Raw genomic sequence first — 19,044 nt, forward strand, 5'->3', positions numbered from 1 at the left:
CTTCATCGAGAAATAAATTTTGAGAAAATTTTGTATAGAAATGAAATTTTCAGAAAATTTCCTAGAGAAATGAAATTTTCAGAAAATTTCTATAGAAATGAAATTTTTAGAAAAATATCCTATAGAAATGAAATTTCCCAAAAATTTCCTATAGAAATTAATTTTTTAGAAAATTTCCTAAAGAAATTAAATTTTAAGAAAATTTCCTATAGAAATGAAATTTTTAGAAAATTTCCCATAGAAATGAAATTTTAAGAAAATTCCCTGTAGAATTGAAATTTCGTGAAAATTTTCTATAGAAATGAAATTTTCAGAAAATTTCCCATAGAAATGAAATTTTCAGAAAATTTCCCATACAAATGAAATTTTGAGAAAATTTCTTATTGAAAAATAAATTTCTCAAAAATTTGCTATGGAAATGAAATTTTCAGACATATTAGTATAGAAATTAAATTTTCAAAAATTTCCTATAGAAATTAATTTTTTCGAAAATTTCCTATTGAAATGTAATTTTGAGAAAATTCCCTACAGAAATAAAATTTTTAGATAAAATTCCTATAGAATTAAAATTTTGAGAAAATTTCCGTTAGAAATGAAATTTTGAGATATCTTCCTCTATAATTGAAAGTTTACGAAATCTTCCTCTATAAATGAAATTTTGAGAAAATTTCCTATTGAAATGTTCATTTTGAGAAAAATAGAAATTAAACCTTGAGAAAATTTTGTATAGAAATTAAATCTTGAGAAAAATTTGTATAGAAATGAAATTTTCAGAAAAATTTCCCATTGAAATGAAATTTTAAGAAAAATTCCTATAAAAACGAAATTTTTAGAAAAATTTCCTGTAGAATTACAATTTTGGGAAAATTTCCGTTAGAAATGAAATTTTGAGAAATTTCCTCTATAAATGAAATTTTTAGAAAATTTCCTAATGAAATTAAATTTTGAAAAAATTTTCTATAGAAGTGAAATATTCAGAAAATTTCCTATATAAATGAAATTTTGAGAAAAAATGCATTTTGAGATAATTTCCTGTAGAAATTAAATTTTGAGAAAATTTCCTTGAAATTGAAATTAAATTTTGAGAAATCTTCCTCGAGAAATAAATTTTGAGAAAATTTTGTTTAGAAATGAAATTTTCCGAAAACGTCTATAGAAATGAAATTTTTAGAAAAATATCCTATAGAAATGAAATTTCCAAAAAATTTCCTATAGAAATTATTTTTTTCGAAAATTTCCTATAGAAATGAAATTTTGAGGAAATTTCCTAGAAATGAAATTTTCAGAAACTTTCCTAAAAAAATAAATTTTCAGAAAATTTTCTATAGAGATTTTTAGAACATTTTTGATAAAAATGAAATTTTCAAAAAAATTTGTATAGAAAAGAAATTTTCAGCAAATTTCCTATAGCAATCAAATTGCGAGTACTTTGTTTCAACTGTGATATGTGTGGCAAGGTCCATACCACATCAATAATTCATCCTAAAGTTGTTATTTAATTTAAATTTTTCGTGATAAATGATTCGATGTTTGTTAACAACCAAATCCCAATGTGGCTGCCCTATGTCCTCTACAACCTCATGAGGTCATGGGCGCGTAACTTATATACCCCCATCCTATGGTGGAGGGTATAAAAATCCATCACCTACTTTGTAATTGATTTAGTCTCCTGAGTTTGATTAAAAAATTAATTGTATCGATTAATTTTTTAATTAAAAATTTAAAAAATTTCTATCTTGATTAAAAAGTTAATTAATTTAGTAATTGACAAAAATGTTCAACTTCAATCAACATTTTAATTGGAAATATTTTGGTGATATTTTGTTCTGTGTACAAAAACTTAAAAGGCTCCATTTGTCGTGTAAAATTTCGTTTCGAAGAAGGGCATCCCTAAAGGAGCTAGTTGCTCTTATGGCTCGCCGATGTTTTTCTCTCACTCTCTCTCTCTCCTTATGGTTGGGGACATCCTGATGGTGTTATAATGTCCTTCTTGTTTTTGTCGTCTTTGGTTTATTTTTTCACATGATTTTAAACCGATTTACGTTTATTTACATTTTCTCTACCTTTCTCGCTCCGACTCTCTCCATCCATATGGCTGTCTTTATTTTAGCCTTTGTCTGTTTGTTTGTTTTGTATTGCTGTTTTGATTTTGTTTTTTTTTTTGCTGTTGTTGTTTGCTAGCCCATTGCCTGCCCCATTTTATGGCCTTTTCGAGCTTACACTTAAGGATTATCCTTAATTTTAGACTTGAGTGCTTTTCAAGTGATTTGCATGTTTTGGCCCTTTCTCTCCATATGGCCAAACAACCAACCATCTCTGTCAAGTAGTCCTATTTGAATGGTTGCGTGGTGATGGCACAATAGCGTAATGTGAGAGTGCTACTGATAACATGGCTCATTGTTAGATGGACTTAAAAAAGCCACCAAAGATTGCTTCATTTGGCTCCTTCTTTCTTCGCTTTGGAAATCTTATATTCACTTGACCTAAAAAAATCAATTAGAAAAATTCTTATGGTCTTGCTGTGGTCTCTTATGAATCATAAGAAAATGCAAAGAAATAGGCGTTAAATTCAATTTTTATCACGATGGCAACATGAGAATTAGTTTTTCAATTGCCTGCTTTTCACCACAAAACAAGAAGAGCTTGATTTACGTCCTACGATAAAAGGGTGGTGGTACTTTGATATTCCTGATGAAAGTGTTTGACGCCTACGCTTGAGACTTAAGCTATGGATTTTATGGATAAATTCCAAAGCTCGTGACAACATCTGATAATGTGGTATGGTATTTGATATTTTAAATTATGTATTTAGAGAGGATATAATAAATATTAATAAAAGTATTTTGTGGTTGATGATTAATAGGAGTGTCGACTGCCTGGTTGAAGCGATTAAAAAAACAAGTAAGTAACGTAGAAAGTCGAGCGGGACCGACTATTTCACACCCTAAACCATCCTCTACTGAATTAGTAAACATAATCATTTGTGGGGTATCATTCGTATAAGTATGGGAGATAAACCGAATGACCGTATAGATAACTGTAGTATGGCCAACTTGGGGAAAATCGAGCCATACATATATATGGGAGCTATATCTAAATCTGAACCAATTTGGATAATATTTTGCAGATTTGATTGCTAACACAGAACGTTATCTTGTGCAAAATTTGAGTAAGATCGATCAGTCAAAAATAAGGATATTAGGGGCAAATTTTTGAAAATCGGGTGATACATATAAGTATGTGGGAGGTATATCTAAATCTGAACCGATATAGATAATATTTGGGAGGCTTGGTTGATAATATAAAAGGTTACCTTGTGCTAACTTTGAGTAAGATCGGTTAACCCTTTCACTACCGAAATAAGCCCAATGATAAAAAAACTTTTATTTTTCTTCTGTTTTTACTTGTACGAACAGCATGTAGATCAAAAATTGCCATTTTGAAAACTTACCTCAATTACTTCAAGAGCTATATGAGCTTGTTCTGAAAACTTGATTCTTGAATTGTGACCAAATGGCCTTACGAAAATAAGCGCTATTTGGCCTATAATATCTTTCGAAGTGTGAGGAAAAATACAAAAAGAACCCGTAAAAGTATCAGCTATAGTTTTTGTATAAATGGCAATTTACTAGAAACATACAGTACAAAAATTTTCTCAAATTTTCATATTTTTCGTTTATTGTTAAAGAAGTTTATAAAAATACATTTTAGACCTCACCAATGTAGACAATATTTATAGGTTATTTAGATTAAAACCTCTACTTTTAAATAGCATCGAGAAATAAACCGAAAGTAAGTGGGAAAATGGAATTTGGTGTCTTTTTCGAATGTCCTTCTAAGTGGATATCGGTAGTGAAAGGGTTAATAAATAAGGCCATTATGACCAAATTTTGGAAAATCGGGTGATGCATATATATGGCAGCTATATCTAAATCTGAACCGATTTCGATGAGTTTTTGCACATATTGTAAGTACTAAAAACGCTAGAACTAGCCAAATTTGAGAAAATCGGGCGATACATATATCACATTTGAAAGGTAGTAGATTGTATTACTTTGTGTCAAACCTGACGCAAATCGTTCAGAAAAGAAGCGCAATCGAGCGATAAATATATATGGCAGCTATATCTAAATTTGATCCCATTTTTTCCAAATTCAATAGCGTTCGTCCTTGTATCAAACCAAAAAAAAAACACTGTGTACCAAATTTAATCGAAATCGGTTAATAAATGCGACCGGATTCCTGCGATCATCAAATACATGGACAGACGGACACCAAGAGCTAGATGGACTCAGAAGGTGATTTTGAGTGGATAAGTATATATTTTATGGGGTCTAAAAATCTATATTTCTGGTAGGCACATTTTTTGTCGGATCGAAGTTTTTATACACTGACCACTATGTGGTTTATGGCGTAACAAGTATATACGTCCGAAAGTTCGGCCAGGCCGAATCTTAAGTACCCTCCACCAAGGATTGCGTAGAAACTTCTACTAAAGTCTATCAACCACAACCGAATTGCGGTAACACTTGCCGATGGCAAGGTATCTTAAAACCCAAACACCATTTTCTAAATTGTAAGTAAGTCTATACGTGGTATATATTATATTAAAAACAAGTATATACGGCCGTAAATTCGGCCAGGCCGAATCTTATGTACCCTCCACCATGGTTTGCGTAGAATCTTCTTCTACACACTGCCATCCACAATCGAATTACTTGGGTTGCGGTAAAGCTTGCCGATGGCAAGGTATCTTAAAACATCCCAAAACCGTCTTCTCAATTGTAAGTAAGCCCATACGTGGTATATATTAAATTAAAAAAGACCGATTAAACACCTACATAATTTAGTTTGACAAATTTTTCTATAGAAATATAATTTTAACAAAATTTTCTATAGAAATAAAATTTTGACCAAATTTTCTATAGAAATAAAATTTTGACAAAATTTTCTATAGAAATAAAATGTTAACAAAATTTTCTGTGATAGGGGATCGGCTATATATAACTATTGACCGATATGGACCAATTTAGGTATGGTTGTTAGCGGCCATATACTAACACCGGGTTCCAAATTTGAACGGGATCGGATGAAGTTTGTTCCTCCAAGAGGTAACGGAGGTAACATCTGGAGACCGTTTTATATGGGGGCTATATATAAATATGGACCGATATGGACCAATTCTGCCGTGGTTGTTAGATACCATATACTAACACCATGTTCAAAATTTCAGCCGGATCGGAAGAAATTTGCTTCTCTTTGCGGATCTGTAAGCCAAATCTGGGGATCGGTTTATATTGGGGCTATATATAATTATGGACCGATGTGGACCAATTTTTGCATAGTTCTTAGAGACCATATACCAACACTATGTACCAAATTTCAGCCGGATCGGAAGAAATTTGCTTCTCTTTGCGGATCCGTAAGCCAAATATGGGGATCGGTTTATATGGGTGCTATATAATTATGGACCGATGTGGACCAATTTTTACATGGTTGTTAGAGACGATATACAAACACTATGTACCAAATTTTGGACAGATGGGATGAAATTTGCTTCTCTTAGAGGCACCGCATGCCTAATCTGAGCAAATGGGAGCTATACCTAATGGGGTCTTTTTTTTTTTACTATTTTTATTGTTTGAATGAATTCATTTTACACAATAATTTAATTACTATATTTTAAGAGTTCAGTTACATAACACAACTTTTCAACTTAAACATAATTTTTAAACTTTGAATAATTTATGGTATCTAAATAACAAATGAAACGGGGAATATTAATGAAGGAAAAAATCCCGTGAATCTTCCATAAAGTAGTGTCAAAAGAGTAAAAAGTTAGTACTTATGAAGAAATACAACGTATATGTGCATACGAAGATTGTGAGCATCTAGCATAGAAATTATCAGTGATATTTTTTATTTTGTCTTTAACAAAAGAGAGATTGTAATTCAAATGTAATTGAGAGGTAGAGTAGTCGAAAGGCAGATTACACATCATTTTCACAATTTTATTTTGAATAACTTGCAATTTTCGTAAATGACAATCTGCCGCTTTGTGCCAGACAGGAGCTCCGTAGTACAAAATAGCGTGGAAGATCACTCTAAGAATTATTAATTTGTTGTGAATAGACAGCTTTGATTTTCTGTTTATAAAAGGATATAAAATTCTTATAGTTTTGTTAATTTTGTCTATGGTGTAGCTGATGTGGTCGCCGAATGTAATCTTTCTGTCGAGGACTACTCCCAAATATTTCACCTTATCGTCCCATGGAATATCGAAGTTATCAATTATGATATTCGAGGATGGGATATAACAGCTCCTTCTTCTCCTTGAAAAGAATATGGCTTGGGTCTTCGATGTATTCACCACTATCTTCCATCTCTTAAAATAGTTGGACACTTCTCTTAGTGCCACCTGTATGTCACTCATAATGTCAGAAGCAAAAACACCCGAACATAAAATCGCGGTATCGTCTGCGAAGATGGAGGATTTACACCCATCCAGTTCGGGGAAGTCGTAGGTGTAAATATTGTATAGTAACGGTGACAAACAAGAGCCTTGAGGACATCCTGCTGGAGATGTGTGTACAGAAGACATTGCATTTCCGATATGAACCTGAAATGTTCTGTTTTCAAGAAAGCTTCTTATCAATTTAACTGTCGGAACATCTAGACCGATCCTAGCCAGTTTATGAATTAAGGCGTCGTGCCACACCGAGTCAAATGCAGATTTTATGTCCAGTAGGACCATAGCCGTTGAACTCCCTTCATTTAGTTTAGTTGAAATAATGTTCCTAATGCGGACAGGGGCAAAATGGTATTGTGTTCAGGTCTGAAACCGAATTGTTGTGTTGGCAGAATTTTGTTGCGTTGTATGTGGTCTGCGATTTTGTCCTTAATAATTTTTTCAAGAAGTTTGCTCATAGAACTAAGGAGGCTAATTGGCCTGTACGAACCTGGGCAGGACGCGTCCTTTCCCGGTTTCGGTATAGGGATAACTTTGGCGTGTTTCCAAATTTTCGGGAAATAACAAAGTCTAATGCAAGAATTGAAAATGTTCGTAATTAACCTAAGGCCGCTTGGGGGAAGGCTCTTTAAACATCGATTCGTTATTCCATCTGGCACAGAGCTCTTTTTTATTTTGAGATTTCTTATAATATTCTTAAGTTGTGTGGCAGTGGCCGCAAATGAGCCGACGGGATTAACTTGGCTATCAATATTTCTGATAGTCTCCGAAACCATATTTGTGGTTGCAGAATCACTGAGGTTTTCGGAAAAACGGTGATTAGAATGGAATTTCTGGGCCAATAATTCGGCTTTTTCTAGGTTAGTTGTATAAACGCAACCATTTTGCTTCATAGAGGGGACTGTGCCCGTCTTCCTTTTAATAATTTTCGATATATTCCAAAACTTTGAAGAAGCAGTGTCTAAACTAGAGAGCATATTGTTCCAATTCGAGTTCCTAAACCGAAATGTCGACTCAGCAATCAATTTGTTCAAAAAAATTGTCTCTGAGCGGTAAAAGAGCATCCTATATCTAATCCAGTTACGCCTGGAGGTATTTCGCATAGAAATCAAGTTCAAAATATGTCTAGGAAGCCGCTTAACATATTTGACGCAAAGAACAGTCTTTGGAACAGATTCCTCGATGGCATTTGATAAAAGAACATTAGTTTGGTCGATCAAACTATCAACATCAGATACTTGGTTAATTGGAACATCCATAAGACTGGAAATATTGTGGTTAATATGTCTCCTAAACTTTCTCCAATCCGCCAATTTATAATTGAATCTGAGTGAATTGGATGGCTTGTGGACCGTGTCATAGTTGGTCCAGACTGGTAAATGATCGGAGCTGAGTGCGTTTAAATTTAACGCCGCACTAAGCTTCTCAGGAACATTTGTAATGAAGAAATCAATAACGGAAGGGGTTGAAGGGGTTGTTACAAACATAATGACAAAGTTAATATACCCCCCCCCCCCCCAACCAATGCTGGGGGGTATAAAAATAATAGACAAATTTTATTGTATTTATTTTTTCAGTTTTTTTTCTTTTCAAAGCTCCTTTAAACTATGTTAACGACAACTTAAATTTTCAAAATTATAACCGACTTCTAATTTTGTAGAAATTATGCTTTATTTCAAGTAAAAAATATCTTTGAAACATTTTAACTCATGTTTCCTTTTGTAGTCAAGTTACAAAAACTCAATAAACTTAAAGACGATTTTAATTAATTTGAAAAGATTTTTCAGAATTATTAAAGCCATGTCTACCTTAGTCAAAAAATATGTTCTTTCATGTTAGGATACTCAATTTTAAGTCGAAACACTTAACTTCAAGGACATAGTGACATCATTGAAATGTTTTCGAAATATTAGAATGAGAAAAAAAACTAAGTGTCAGAGAAATTCGTCTTCTATGCTAAGCAAAATTCGTATTCGTAGTTTAAGGACATGAAATCTTTGGTCCCACGACAATATTGTTTTCAGGGTAATATCATAAACGGTGCAAATAAGACCATACTGAGTTTGAAAAATTAGAAGCTCATAATAATTTAAGGATAAATGTTGCTAAAACAATTATTATGAACTTTAAGTTAATTAATTTTTTTATAAGAAGTTTGGCCTTAATATGGTGTAAATTGTTTTATCCTAAAATTTGAAATATATAATCTTTCATATTAGGTCAATAATATATTTCCCAGTATGTACTTTATTATATATGTACTTATGGTATTTCTCAGGAAAACTATGACTAATGGTATTTCCCAAAATTATGAGTTTAGGAATTTCCCCTACTTGAGAAGAAGAATTTGGCAATTACTTATTAATGGGAATTACCGTGAAAAATATAAATAAATGCTTGAATAATGTTAGTTGCAATTTTTTTGTCGATTTTCACTCATAAGCCATGGCTTTTATTTATTGACATAATTGACCATAACAAATATTTCCCGTTTTTTTATTTTTTGCCTCAAATGACTTCATTACCTTGTCGTGGCCTCTTATCTCAATTCAGTTGACTGTCATAATTTATTAACTTCAAATATTTATAACACTATTGTCATGTTGTCTTTAGCGGACTTAGTGATATTACCTTATCGACAAACAGGCAAACTACACTTAAAGTGAATGTTGAAATTGAATGTCATCGCGCCGCATCAAGTAAAGAGATATGAATTTGTCTATGAATGTTTAATAGTAATCACCAAATGGCCCTGTCGAAAGTTTAAGGAAATATTATGGAGATGTGTTTGGAAATAGCGAAAACTTTATGGACGTTTTTATACCGTCCACCATAGGATGGGGGGTATATTAACTTTGTCATTTCGTTTGTAACACATCGAAATATTGCTCTAAGACCCCATAAAGTATATATATTCTTGGTCGTGGTGAAATTCTGAGTCGATATAAGCATGTCCGTCCGTCAGTCCGTCCGTCTGTTGAAATCACGCTAACTTCCGAACGAAACAAGCATCGACTTGAAACTTGGCATAAGTAGTTGTTATTGATGTAGGTGGGATGGTATTGCAAATGGGCCATATCGAAGCACTTTTACGTATAGCCCCCATATAAACCGACGCTCAGATTTGGCTTGCGGAGCCTCTTGGAGGAGCAAAATTCATCCCATCCGGTTGAAATTTGGCACATGGTGTTGGTATATGGTCTCTAACAACCATGTAAAAATTGGCCCACATCGGTTAATAATTATATATAGCATCCATATAAACCGATTCCCAGATTTGGCTTGCGGAGTCTGTAAGAGAAGCAAATTTCACCCGATCCGGTTGAAATTTGGTACATGGTGTTGGTATATGGTCTCTAATAACCATGCAAAAATTGGTCCACATCGGTCCATAATTATGTATAGCCCCCATATAAACCATTCCCCCGATTTGGCTTGCGGAGCCTCAAAGAAAAGCCCATTTCATCCGATCCGGTTGAAATTTAGTACATGGTTTTGGTATATGGTCTCTAACAACTATGCAAAAATTGGTCCACATCGTCCATAATTATATATAGCCCCCATATAAACCGATCCCCCGATTTGGTTTGCGGAGCCTCAAAGAGAAGCAAATTTCATCCGATCCGGCTGAAATTTGGTACATGGTGTTGCTATATGGTCTCTAACAACCATGCTAAAATTGGTCCACATCGGTTCATAATTATATATAGCCCCATATAAACCAATCCCCAGATTTGGCTTGCGGAGCCTCTAAGAGAAGCAAATTTCATCCGATCCGATTGAAATTTGGAACATGGTGTTAGTATATGGTCCCTAACAACCATGCTAAAATTGGTCCACATCGGTCCATAATTATATATAGCCCTCCTATGAGCCGTTTTCCAGATTTGACCTCCGGAGCCTCTTGGAGGAACAAAATTCATCCGATCCGGTTCAAATTTGGAACGTGGTGTTAGTATATGGCCGCTAACAACCATACCAAAATTGGTCCATATATATATATAGTTATATATTATCCCCAATCACACAAAAATTGGTCCATATCGGTTCATAATCATGGTTGCCACTCGAGTCAAAAATAATCTACCAAAATTTTATTTCTATAGAAAATTTGGTTAAAATTTTATTTCTATAGAAAATTTTGTTAAAATTTCATTAGAAAATTTTCATTTTGTTAAAATTTCATTAGAAAATTTTGTCCAAACTTTATTTCTATAGAAAATTTTGTCAACATTTTATTTCTATAGAAAATTTTGTCAAAATTTAATTTCTATAGAAAATTTTGTTAAAATTGTATTTCTATAGACAATTTTATTAATTTAATATATACCACGTATTGACTTACTTACAATTTAGAAGACGGTGTCAGGAGGTTTAAGACACCTTGCCATTACTTACCGCAACCCAAGTAATTCGATTGTGTGATCAAAAAGTGTACCGAAAATGGTGCCTTTAGGGCCATGTTTTGGTATAGCCCCCATATGGACCGGTTTCCCGATTTTGCTTCTTGGGCGTCTAGAAAGTGAATTTTCTATCCGATTTGTCTGGAATTAGAAATCCCGAGGTATTCTAGGACCTTAAAGAGGTGTGCCGAAAATGGGGTGTATCGGTCCATGTTTTGATATAGCCCCCATATAGACCGATCTCCCGATTTTACTTCTTGGGCTTTTAGAATCCGTAGTTTTAATCCAATTTACCTGAAATTTGAAACGTAGAGGTACTGTAGGACCCTAACGACGTGTGCCGAAAATGGTGTGTACTGGTCCATGTTTTGATATAGCCACCATATAGACCGATCTCCCGAGTTTACTTCTTGGGTTTCTAGAATCCGAAGTTTTTGCCTGAAATTGGAAATGTAGAAGTATTCTAGGAAATAAAAGAGATGTGCCGAGAATGGTGATTATCAGAGAATGAAGCCGCCGAGTCGCGCCGCCATTTTTAGCCGCCGCCAACCAATTTTTGCCAGCCAAAGCCGCCGCCGAATAGGTTGACTCATCCCGACTCAAACTTAGCCGCCAATTAATCAAAAATATTAATTTAAATCAAAAAAATTATTAATACTTGTTATATTTAAATTGTTAAAATATTTGATTTCCAACCAAAATGCGTCAGTATCAAGTTGCTATAATAATTTTGCACAAATTTAGTTCAGAAAATATTAATGAAATGTAAATGTGATTGTAAGATAGGTTGTACAACTAATCTCATTAGCATTCGGATAATTTCAAATTGATTTTATAATGGATAATTGTCCACCGCCGAATCCACTAATTTATATCGGCTTAGCCGTCAAGCCGCCGCCGCCGGATGCCAAAAATTAGTGTCAGCCGCCGCCGACAAAAAATGGGTCGGCTTCATTCTCTGGTGATTATCGGACCATGTTTCGATATAACCCCCGTATAGACCGATCTCCCGATTTTACTTCTTGGGCTTCTAGAATCCGTAGGTTGTATCCTTCCATGTTTTGGTATAGCCCTGGCCGAACTTACTACTGTATATACTTGTTTTGATACATTTCGACGAAATAAAATTTTGACAAAATTTCCTATAGAATAAATTATTGACAAAATTTTCTATAGAAATAAAATTTTAACAAAATTTTCTATAGAAATAAATTTTTGACAAAATTGTCTATATAAATAAAATTTTGACCAAATTTTCTATAGAAATAAAATGTTGACAAAATTTTCTATAGACATAGAATTTTGACAAAATTTTCCATAGAAATAAAATAGAAATAAAATGGTAGATTATTTTTAGCTCGAGTGGCAACCATGATTATGAACCGATATGGATTAATTTTTTGTGATTGTGGATCGGCTATATATAACTATATACCGATATGGACTAATTTTGGCATGGTTGTTTGAGACCACATACTAACACCACGTACCAAATATCAACCGGATCGGAAGAATTTTGCTCCTCTAAGAGGTTCCGGATATCAAATCTGGGGACCGATTTATATGGGGCTATATATATAAATGGACCGATATGGACTAATTTTGGCATGGTTGTTTGAGACCATATACTAACACCACGTACCAAATATCAACCGGATCGGATGAATTTTCCTCCTCCAAGAGGCTCCGGAGTTTGAATCTTGTGATCGGTTTATATGGGGGCTATATATAATTATGGACCGATATGGAGCAATTTTTGCATGGTTGTTAGACACCATATACTAACACCACGTACCGAAATAGTTTTAGGTCATATTTCCGTTTATGAGAAGAACGATATTGTGGACCTAAAGATGTCAGTAAATTATCGATATTGTGGAACTGTCAACAAATGTAATAAAATTTAGTTGAATTTACGCACAGTGTAGTTCATTTTCCCATAGAACAGTTTACTTTTTTACTGTGTATAAGGAGAGTATAACAAGCAAAATCAATCACACAAATTAATTAAACCAATTAATTTTGAATTTGCGTGAATTGGCAGTTGACGTCGATATTTTAATTTCCGTGAAGCAGTTTCAATTAAATGCCTACACTGAAAAAAACAGTGAAACCACCAGGAAGAAAACATTGGGTTAATTTTAGAAAATTTTGAATATTTTTAGAAAATTTTAACTAAACAGTATTACAAACGCTGGCATCACGCCGATGTCATTAAAATAAGTAAATATTTTTCGACAAATTCAAGAAAATTTATTAGACATAATTTATTTTTTTACACTTGTTAAAGAAAATTTTGTAGTTTGAAGGAAAAAAATTGGACTTCAACATTGCAAGAATGTCTTTAGTGCCATACGAAGTTCACGATGCACGCATTTGTAGTAAAATTTACAAATTTAAAGAAATAATGACTATTTCGTGAAAGGCACGAATTTAGTTATAATTTATGCTTCATTTGTGTATATATTTTTCTCCTCGGTTTTAGTTAATTTAACTAACGTACGCAAAAAAATTATTAGAGTAAAGGTAACTTTATCCAAACATAATAATTCCACGAACTAAAATAAAGTTATTAAATTTAGTGAAACAGAGAGTTCACTTTTTTTTTGAGTGTATTGGATTAATTAAATTCTTGATTAAAGACAAATTTTTTCAGTATAGATACTGTTTTTCAAAGAGCAAAAAATCAACATATTATTAAACCATTATTTTCAATTTTCGTAATTATGTATAGTAACCTCAAATTAAACGGCTTCGCAATTGTCTTAAATACCGCAAATTAACCGCGTTTCTTGCAACCCACTCTATTTATTCGTAGAAAACAAATATTATTACTGAGGGCCTAAAAGTATGCTTCACAATACAATGAATTATTCCTTGAGGATTTTCCGTGAAAACCATACGATTACATATAATTGTTTTAAACTAGTTTGTTTGCTCTTTCCCACCCTGGTTTTTGGATTTGTTTATTTTTCTCCTTTTTTTGTATTATTATTAACGGCCTCTTTTTTATTAGTGTCGTTCTTATTTGCTTTTTATATACCCCCGTATGAAGTAATAAAAACTAAGTTGAAGAAAACCAAGTAGAAACGGATAACAACAATTACCTACAACTGCCTCAATAAAAACGAAGAAATTACATGCAACGGATCCAAATAAAAAAATAAGACTTTGCATTCCGTTTTTAAGGCAAAAGAAATCCTTGCAAATGAAAAAGGAAATGCACAAAATTTTGACAAAGGCTAAAATGTGTGGGGAAAAGAAATCACAGCAATTACTAAAAGAAACATATCAGATTTAATGGATAGGTATTTTTTTCGTTTCTTTGCAGGATTTCTTATTTGTCAAGGAAAGGGTTATTTTGGAGGAATAGCTACTACAACAATGATAGATATTTCAATAGATATATAGAAGTCATAGTGAGAAAACATGTTATGCTTCGCGCTATAGATATAAAATTTGGTGATCACAGTTGCCACAACTGGTAGAATTATACAAAAAATAATAGAAATGAAATGTTGACGAAATGTATGTTGACAAAATATTCTATAGAAAATTTTGAAAAACAAAATTTGGTAGAAATAAAATATTGAAAAATTTTTATATAGGAATAAAATTTTGGCATATTTTTCTACCGAAATAAAATTTTGACAAAATTTTCTATAGAAATAAAATTGTGAAAAAAAATTTTACATAATTAAAATTTTAATCAAATTTCCCATAGCACTAAAATGACAAAATTTTAAAAAGAAATAATATTTTGCCAAAATTTTCTATAGAAATAAAATTTTGCCAAAATTTTCTATAGAAATAAAATTTTCAGAAAATTTTCTATAGATATTAAATTTTGACTAAATTTTCTATAGAAATAAAATTTTGAGAAAATTTTCTATATAAATAAAATTGTGAGAAAATTTTCTATCGAATTGAAATTAAAAAAACATTCATAGAAATAAAATGTTGGCAAATTTTTTATGGAAATAAAATTGTGACTAAATAGAGATAAAATTTGTACAATTTTTTTGTAGAAAAAAAATGTTGACAAAATATCCCAATAGAAATAAACTTTTGACAAAATTTTCTCAAGAAATAAAATTTTGACAAAATTTTCTATAGAAATAAAAGTTTGACAAAATTTTCTATAGAAATAAAATTTTGGCAAAATTGTCTATAGAAATAAAATTATGGCAACATTTTGTATAGAAATAAAATTTTGACAAAATTTTCTACAGCAATAAAATATTGACAACATTTTCTACAGAAATAAAATATTGACAAAATTTGGTATAGAAATATAAATAGAAATAAAATTTTGACAAGATTTTCAATAAAAATAATATGGTGAAAAATGTTCTATATAACTATAATTTTAAGAAAATTTCCCATAGCACTAAAATTTTGACAAAATTTTCCAAAGAAATAAAATTTTGATAAAATTTTCTATAGAAATAAAGTTTTGACAAAATTTTCTATAAAAATAAAATTTTGAAAAATGTTCTATACAAATAAAATTTGGAGAAAATTTTCTATATGAATAAAATTTGGAGAATTTTTTTTATAGAAATAAACTTTTGAGAAAAATTTCTATAGAAATAAAATTTTGAGAAAATTTTCCGTAGAAATAAAATTTTGAAAAATTTTCTATAGAAATAAAATGTTGACACAATTTTTTATACAAATAAAATTTTGGCAAAATTTTCTATAAAAACAAAATTTTGACAAAATTTTCTAAAAAGATAACACTTTCTATAGACATAAAATTTGGAGAAATTTTTTTATAGAAATAAAAGTTTGAGAAAAATTTCTATAGAAATAAAATTTTGAGAAAATTGTCCATAGAAATAAAATTTTGACAAAATTTTCTTTGGAAATAAAATTTTGAAAAAAAATTCTATAGAAACAAAATTTTTAAAAAATTTTCTGTAGAAATAAAATATTGACAAATTTTTATATAGAAATAAAATTTTGGCAAATTTTTCTATCGAAATAAAATTTTGAAATAACATTGTGAATAAAATTTTTATATAATTAAAATTTTACGAAAATTTTCCATAGCGCTAAAATGTTGACAAAATTTTCGATAGAAATAAAATTTTGCCAAAATTTTCTATAGAAATAAGGGGCGCTCATGTGGTGAAAATAGGGTATCTCAGTCGTTTACACCTTGTCGCGGAGGGGGACCTCCCCTTTGTCCGACTTTTTGAAAATTGGCCGATTTGCTACTTTATTTTTCGATGGTTGGTCGCGGAGGGGGGGCCTCCCCTTTGTCGGAATTTTTTTAAAGTACAGTAAATAAACTAAAATTCTCTGATTTACTTGAGATTCACAGAGAACATGAGGTGAGGTTATGAAATTAATATGGGGTACCTGATGTGTTCATATGTGGACGAGGAGAGGGACCTCCCCTGGCCCGACTTTTTGAAACTTGGAACAAAATTATCTGGTTTGCTTGAAATTTTCAGGGTAGCTTGAAGGAGGCTTCGAGGCAAAGAACGGCTACATTATTTTTCGATATTTGAAGGTGTGAAAACAGTGAAAACAAAACTAAAGTCTTCCGACTGAAATTTTACGGAAAAACCGGGTGAGGTTATGAGATTTATATCAGGTTCCTGATTTTTTCATATTCGGTCGAGAAAAGATAAAAGGGCATAGGGAGACATCCGCTTCTCCTTAAGGTACCTCTAAAACTGACAATTCTCAAGTTTTCTTGAAATTTACAAAGACCGTGGTGAAGGTTATGAAATCAATATGGTTGTTGTTGTTTGGATATTTGGACGGAGAGGGAACATTCTCATTGCCCCACACTTGAAGGAAAGTTTCTAAATTTTTTTGCTATTTTCAGAGAATGGTAAGGCTGCTATTTACTTCAGTGTTTGTCGTATTTTATTGGGGAAAACAATAGAGCAAAATTTAACTTTCTCTACTTTAAATTTACAAGGGAACGTGGGAGGAGGTGATTAAATTAATACAGGATACATAATTTTTGATATCTGTTTGGGGTAGTGAAATAAACTTTGTTGATTTAAAGTAGAGGGTTGTCCGTAAATGGGAACTCGGTACATAATTCTCACAGACTTTTTTAAGTAAAATACTTAAATTTACATGAAATTGGTAGACAACTTAGAGGGTGCACACATTTTTTGCTGTATGTTCGGGAAAGGCATGTTCTCCGTGTCCAACATTTTAACAAATGTTAAACTTTTAAGTACTTTTGCTATTTCCGATTTCTTGGACGGGAAACAGTGATTCTTTCTAGAACAATTGATTTTCCGGTTTTTTATAGAAATAAAATTTTGACAAAATTTTCTATAGAAATAAAATTTTGACAAAATTTTCTATAGAAATAAATTGTTGACAAAATTTTGTATAGTAATAAAATGTTGACAAAATTTTGTATAGTAATATAATTTTGACAAAATTTTCTATAGAAATAAAATTTTCCATAGAAATAAAGTTTTGACAAATTTTTCAATAGAAATAAATTTTTGATAAAATTTTCCATAGAAATAAAATTTTGAAAAATTTTCTATAGAAATAAAATTGTAAGAAAATTTTCTATAGAAATAAAATTTTAACAAAATTTTCTATAGAAATAAAATTTTCCATAGAAATAAAGTTTTGACAAAGTTTTCAATAGAAATAAAATTTTTACAAAATTTTCAATGGAAAAAATTTTGAAAACATTTTTTATACAAATAAACTGTTGACAAAATTTTCTATATATATAAAATTTGGAGAACATTTGTTATAGGAATAAAATTTGGAGAAAATTTTTTTTAGGAATAAAATTTGAGAAAATTTTTTATGTAAATATACTTTTGAGAAAATTTTATATAGAAATAAAATTTTGAGAAAATTTTCCATAGAAATATAATTTTGACAAAATTTTCAAAGGAAACAAATTTTGAATACATTTTTCATACAAATAAAATGTTGACAAAATTTTCTATGAAAATAAAATTTTGACAAAATTTTCTATAGATATAAAATTTGGAGAAAATTTTCTACAGTAATACAATTTGGAAAACAATTGTTATAGAAAAAAACTTTTGAGAACATTTTCTATAGAAATAAAATTTTGACAAAAATTTCTATAAAAATAAATTGTTGCCAAAATTTTCTATAGAAATAAAATTTTGACAAAATTTTTTCTATAGAAATAAAATTTTGACAAAATTTTCTATAAAAATAAAATTTTGACAAAATTTTCAATAAAAATAAAATGTTGACAAAATTTTCTATAGAAATACAATTTTGGGAAAATTTTCTATAGAAATAAAATTTTGACAAAATTTTCTATAGAAATAAAATTGTGACAAAATATTTTATTGAAATATACTTTTGACAAAATTTTCTATAGATATACAATTTTGAGAAAATTTTCTATAGAAATACAATTTTGAGAAAATTTTCTATAGAAATAAAATTTTAACAAAATGTTGTTAAAATTTAGAATAGAATAGAGAATAGTGAGAATAGCAATATAATGTCTACATTCTTCTCATTTTTCCTCATTATGTGCTTATCGCATAACCCATTCATATGATCCCAATTATCGTTGCATTGCCATATATTTGCCTCTAAGCCTAACTTTATGCAATAAATTTCAAAGTAAATACGACAGCTATGTCGTCAACAAGGCTGGTGCGCATATTGTGGCGCACAATCGTTTCATTCGTTTCATCCGTTCGTTGTGGTTTTAATAAGGAACGCAAATGTCATGCACGCTTTAGCTAACGTTATTTCTTGAAAGGTTTTACCCATTTCCGTTTTGCCACCAATCTCCGCTGTTGTTTTCGTTTTACCATCTTTTCGTTTTCCGTTGCCATTGCAAAACCAACTTTCTGCCACTCCATATTGCATGATGCGGTGCCAGCGGCATCAGTTAGTAGTGTTGGTAACAGTTGTTTGCTTCTGCATTTTTTGTTTTGTGTTTTGTTCAGTTTCTTATTTTTCTTTTTCGTCTGGGTATATGTGTTAATAATAACTAAAAATGGCATGGGATATGATGGGGATATGACCCTTGCCCATTTCTTGTTGCAGTCTCTACTTTTGACATTTTGAATGACGCTTCATCATTTTGTTAGTTATTAAGAAGGGGAAATGAGGGTTCCGTTTTCACCAGAGTTTAGGTTTTAATGTAGCACCATGTTCCCCTTCGCGAGTTAACCG

The 19,044-nt window shown here is 31.1% G+C and overlaps 1 protein-coding gene across 1 annotated transcript; it reads right to left on the reverse strand.

The window, feature by feature from the left end:
* Positions 1-6,104: 6,104 nt before the first annotated feature.
* Positions 6,105-18,735, reverse strand: LOC142239590 (uncharacterized). The gene is made up of 4 exons (XM_075311384.1): positions 18,611-18,735; positions 7,073-7,732; positions 6,260-6,629; positions 6,105-6,146 (listed from the first exon to the last, which is right to left on the reverse strand). Exons 1-4 carry the CDS (start codon positions 18,733-18,735, stop codon positions 6,105-6,107), a joined length of 1,197 nt encoding a protein of 398 aa, XP_075167499.1.
* Between the last annotated feature and the right edge of the window lie 309 nt (positions 18,736-19,044).

Source organism: Haematobia irritans, chromosome 5, assembly GCF_050003625.1.
Source record: "Haematobia irritans isolate KBUSLIRL chromosome 5, ASM5000362v1, whole genome shotgun sequence".
NCBI classification, from domain to species: domain Eukaryota; kingdom Metazoa; phylum Arthropoda; class Insecta; order Diptera; family Muscidae; genus Haematobia; species Haematobia irritans.

What these genes read in the sequence shown, in the direction of transcription:
- LOC142239590 (XM_075311384.1), bottom strand. Translation starts at nt 18,735, where the DNA reads ATGCAATATGGAGTGGCAGAAAGTTGGTTTTGCAATGGCAACGGAAAA. An exon ending in AAAACCTTTCAAGAAATAAC is followed by an intron (nt 7,733 to 18,610) that starts GTTAGCTAAAGC and finishes CAATATTTCCAG; the next exon opens with TCTTATGGATGTTCCAATTA. An exon ending in CTTCCCCCAAGCGGCCTTAG is followed by an intron (nt 6,630 to 7,072) that starts GTTAATTACGAA and finishes TCTTGAAAACAG; the next exon opens with AACATTTCAGGTTCATATCG.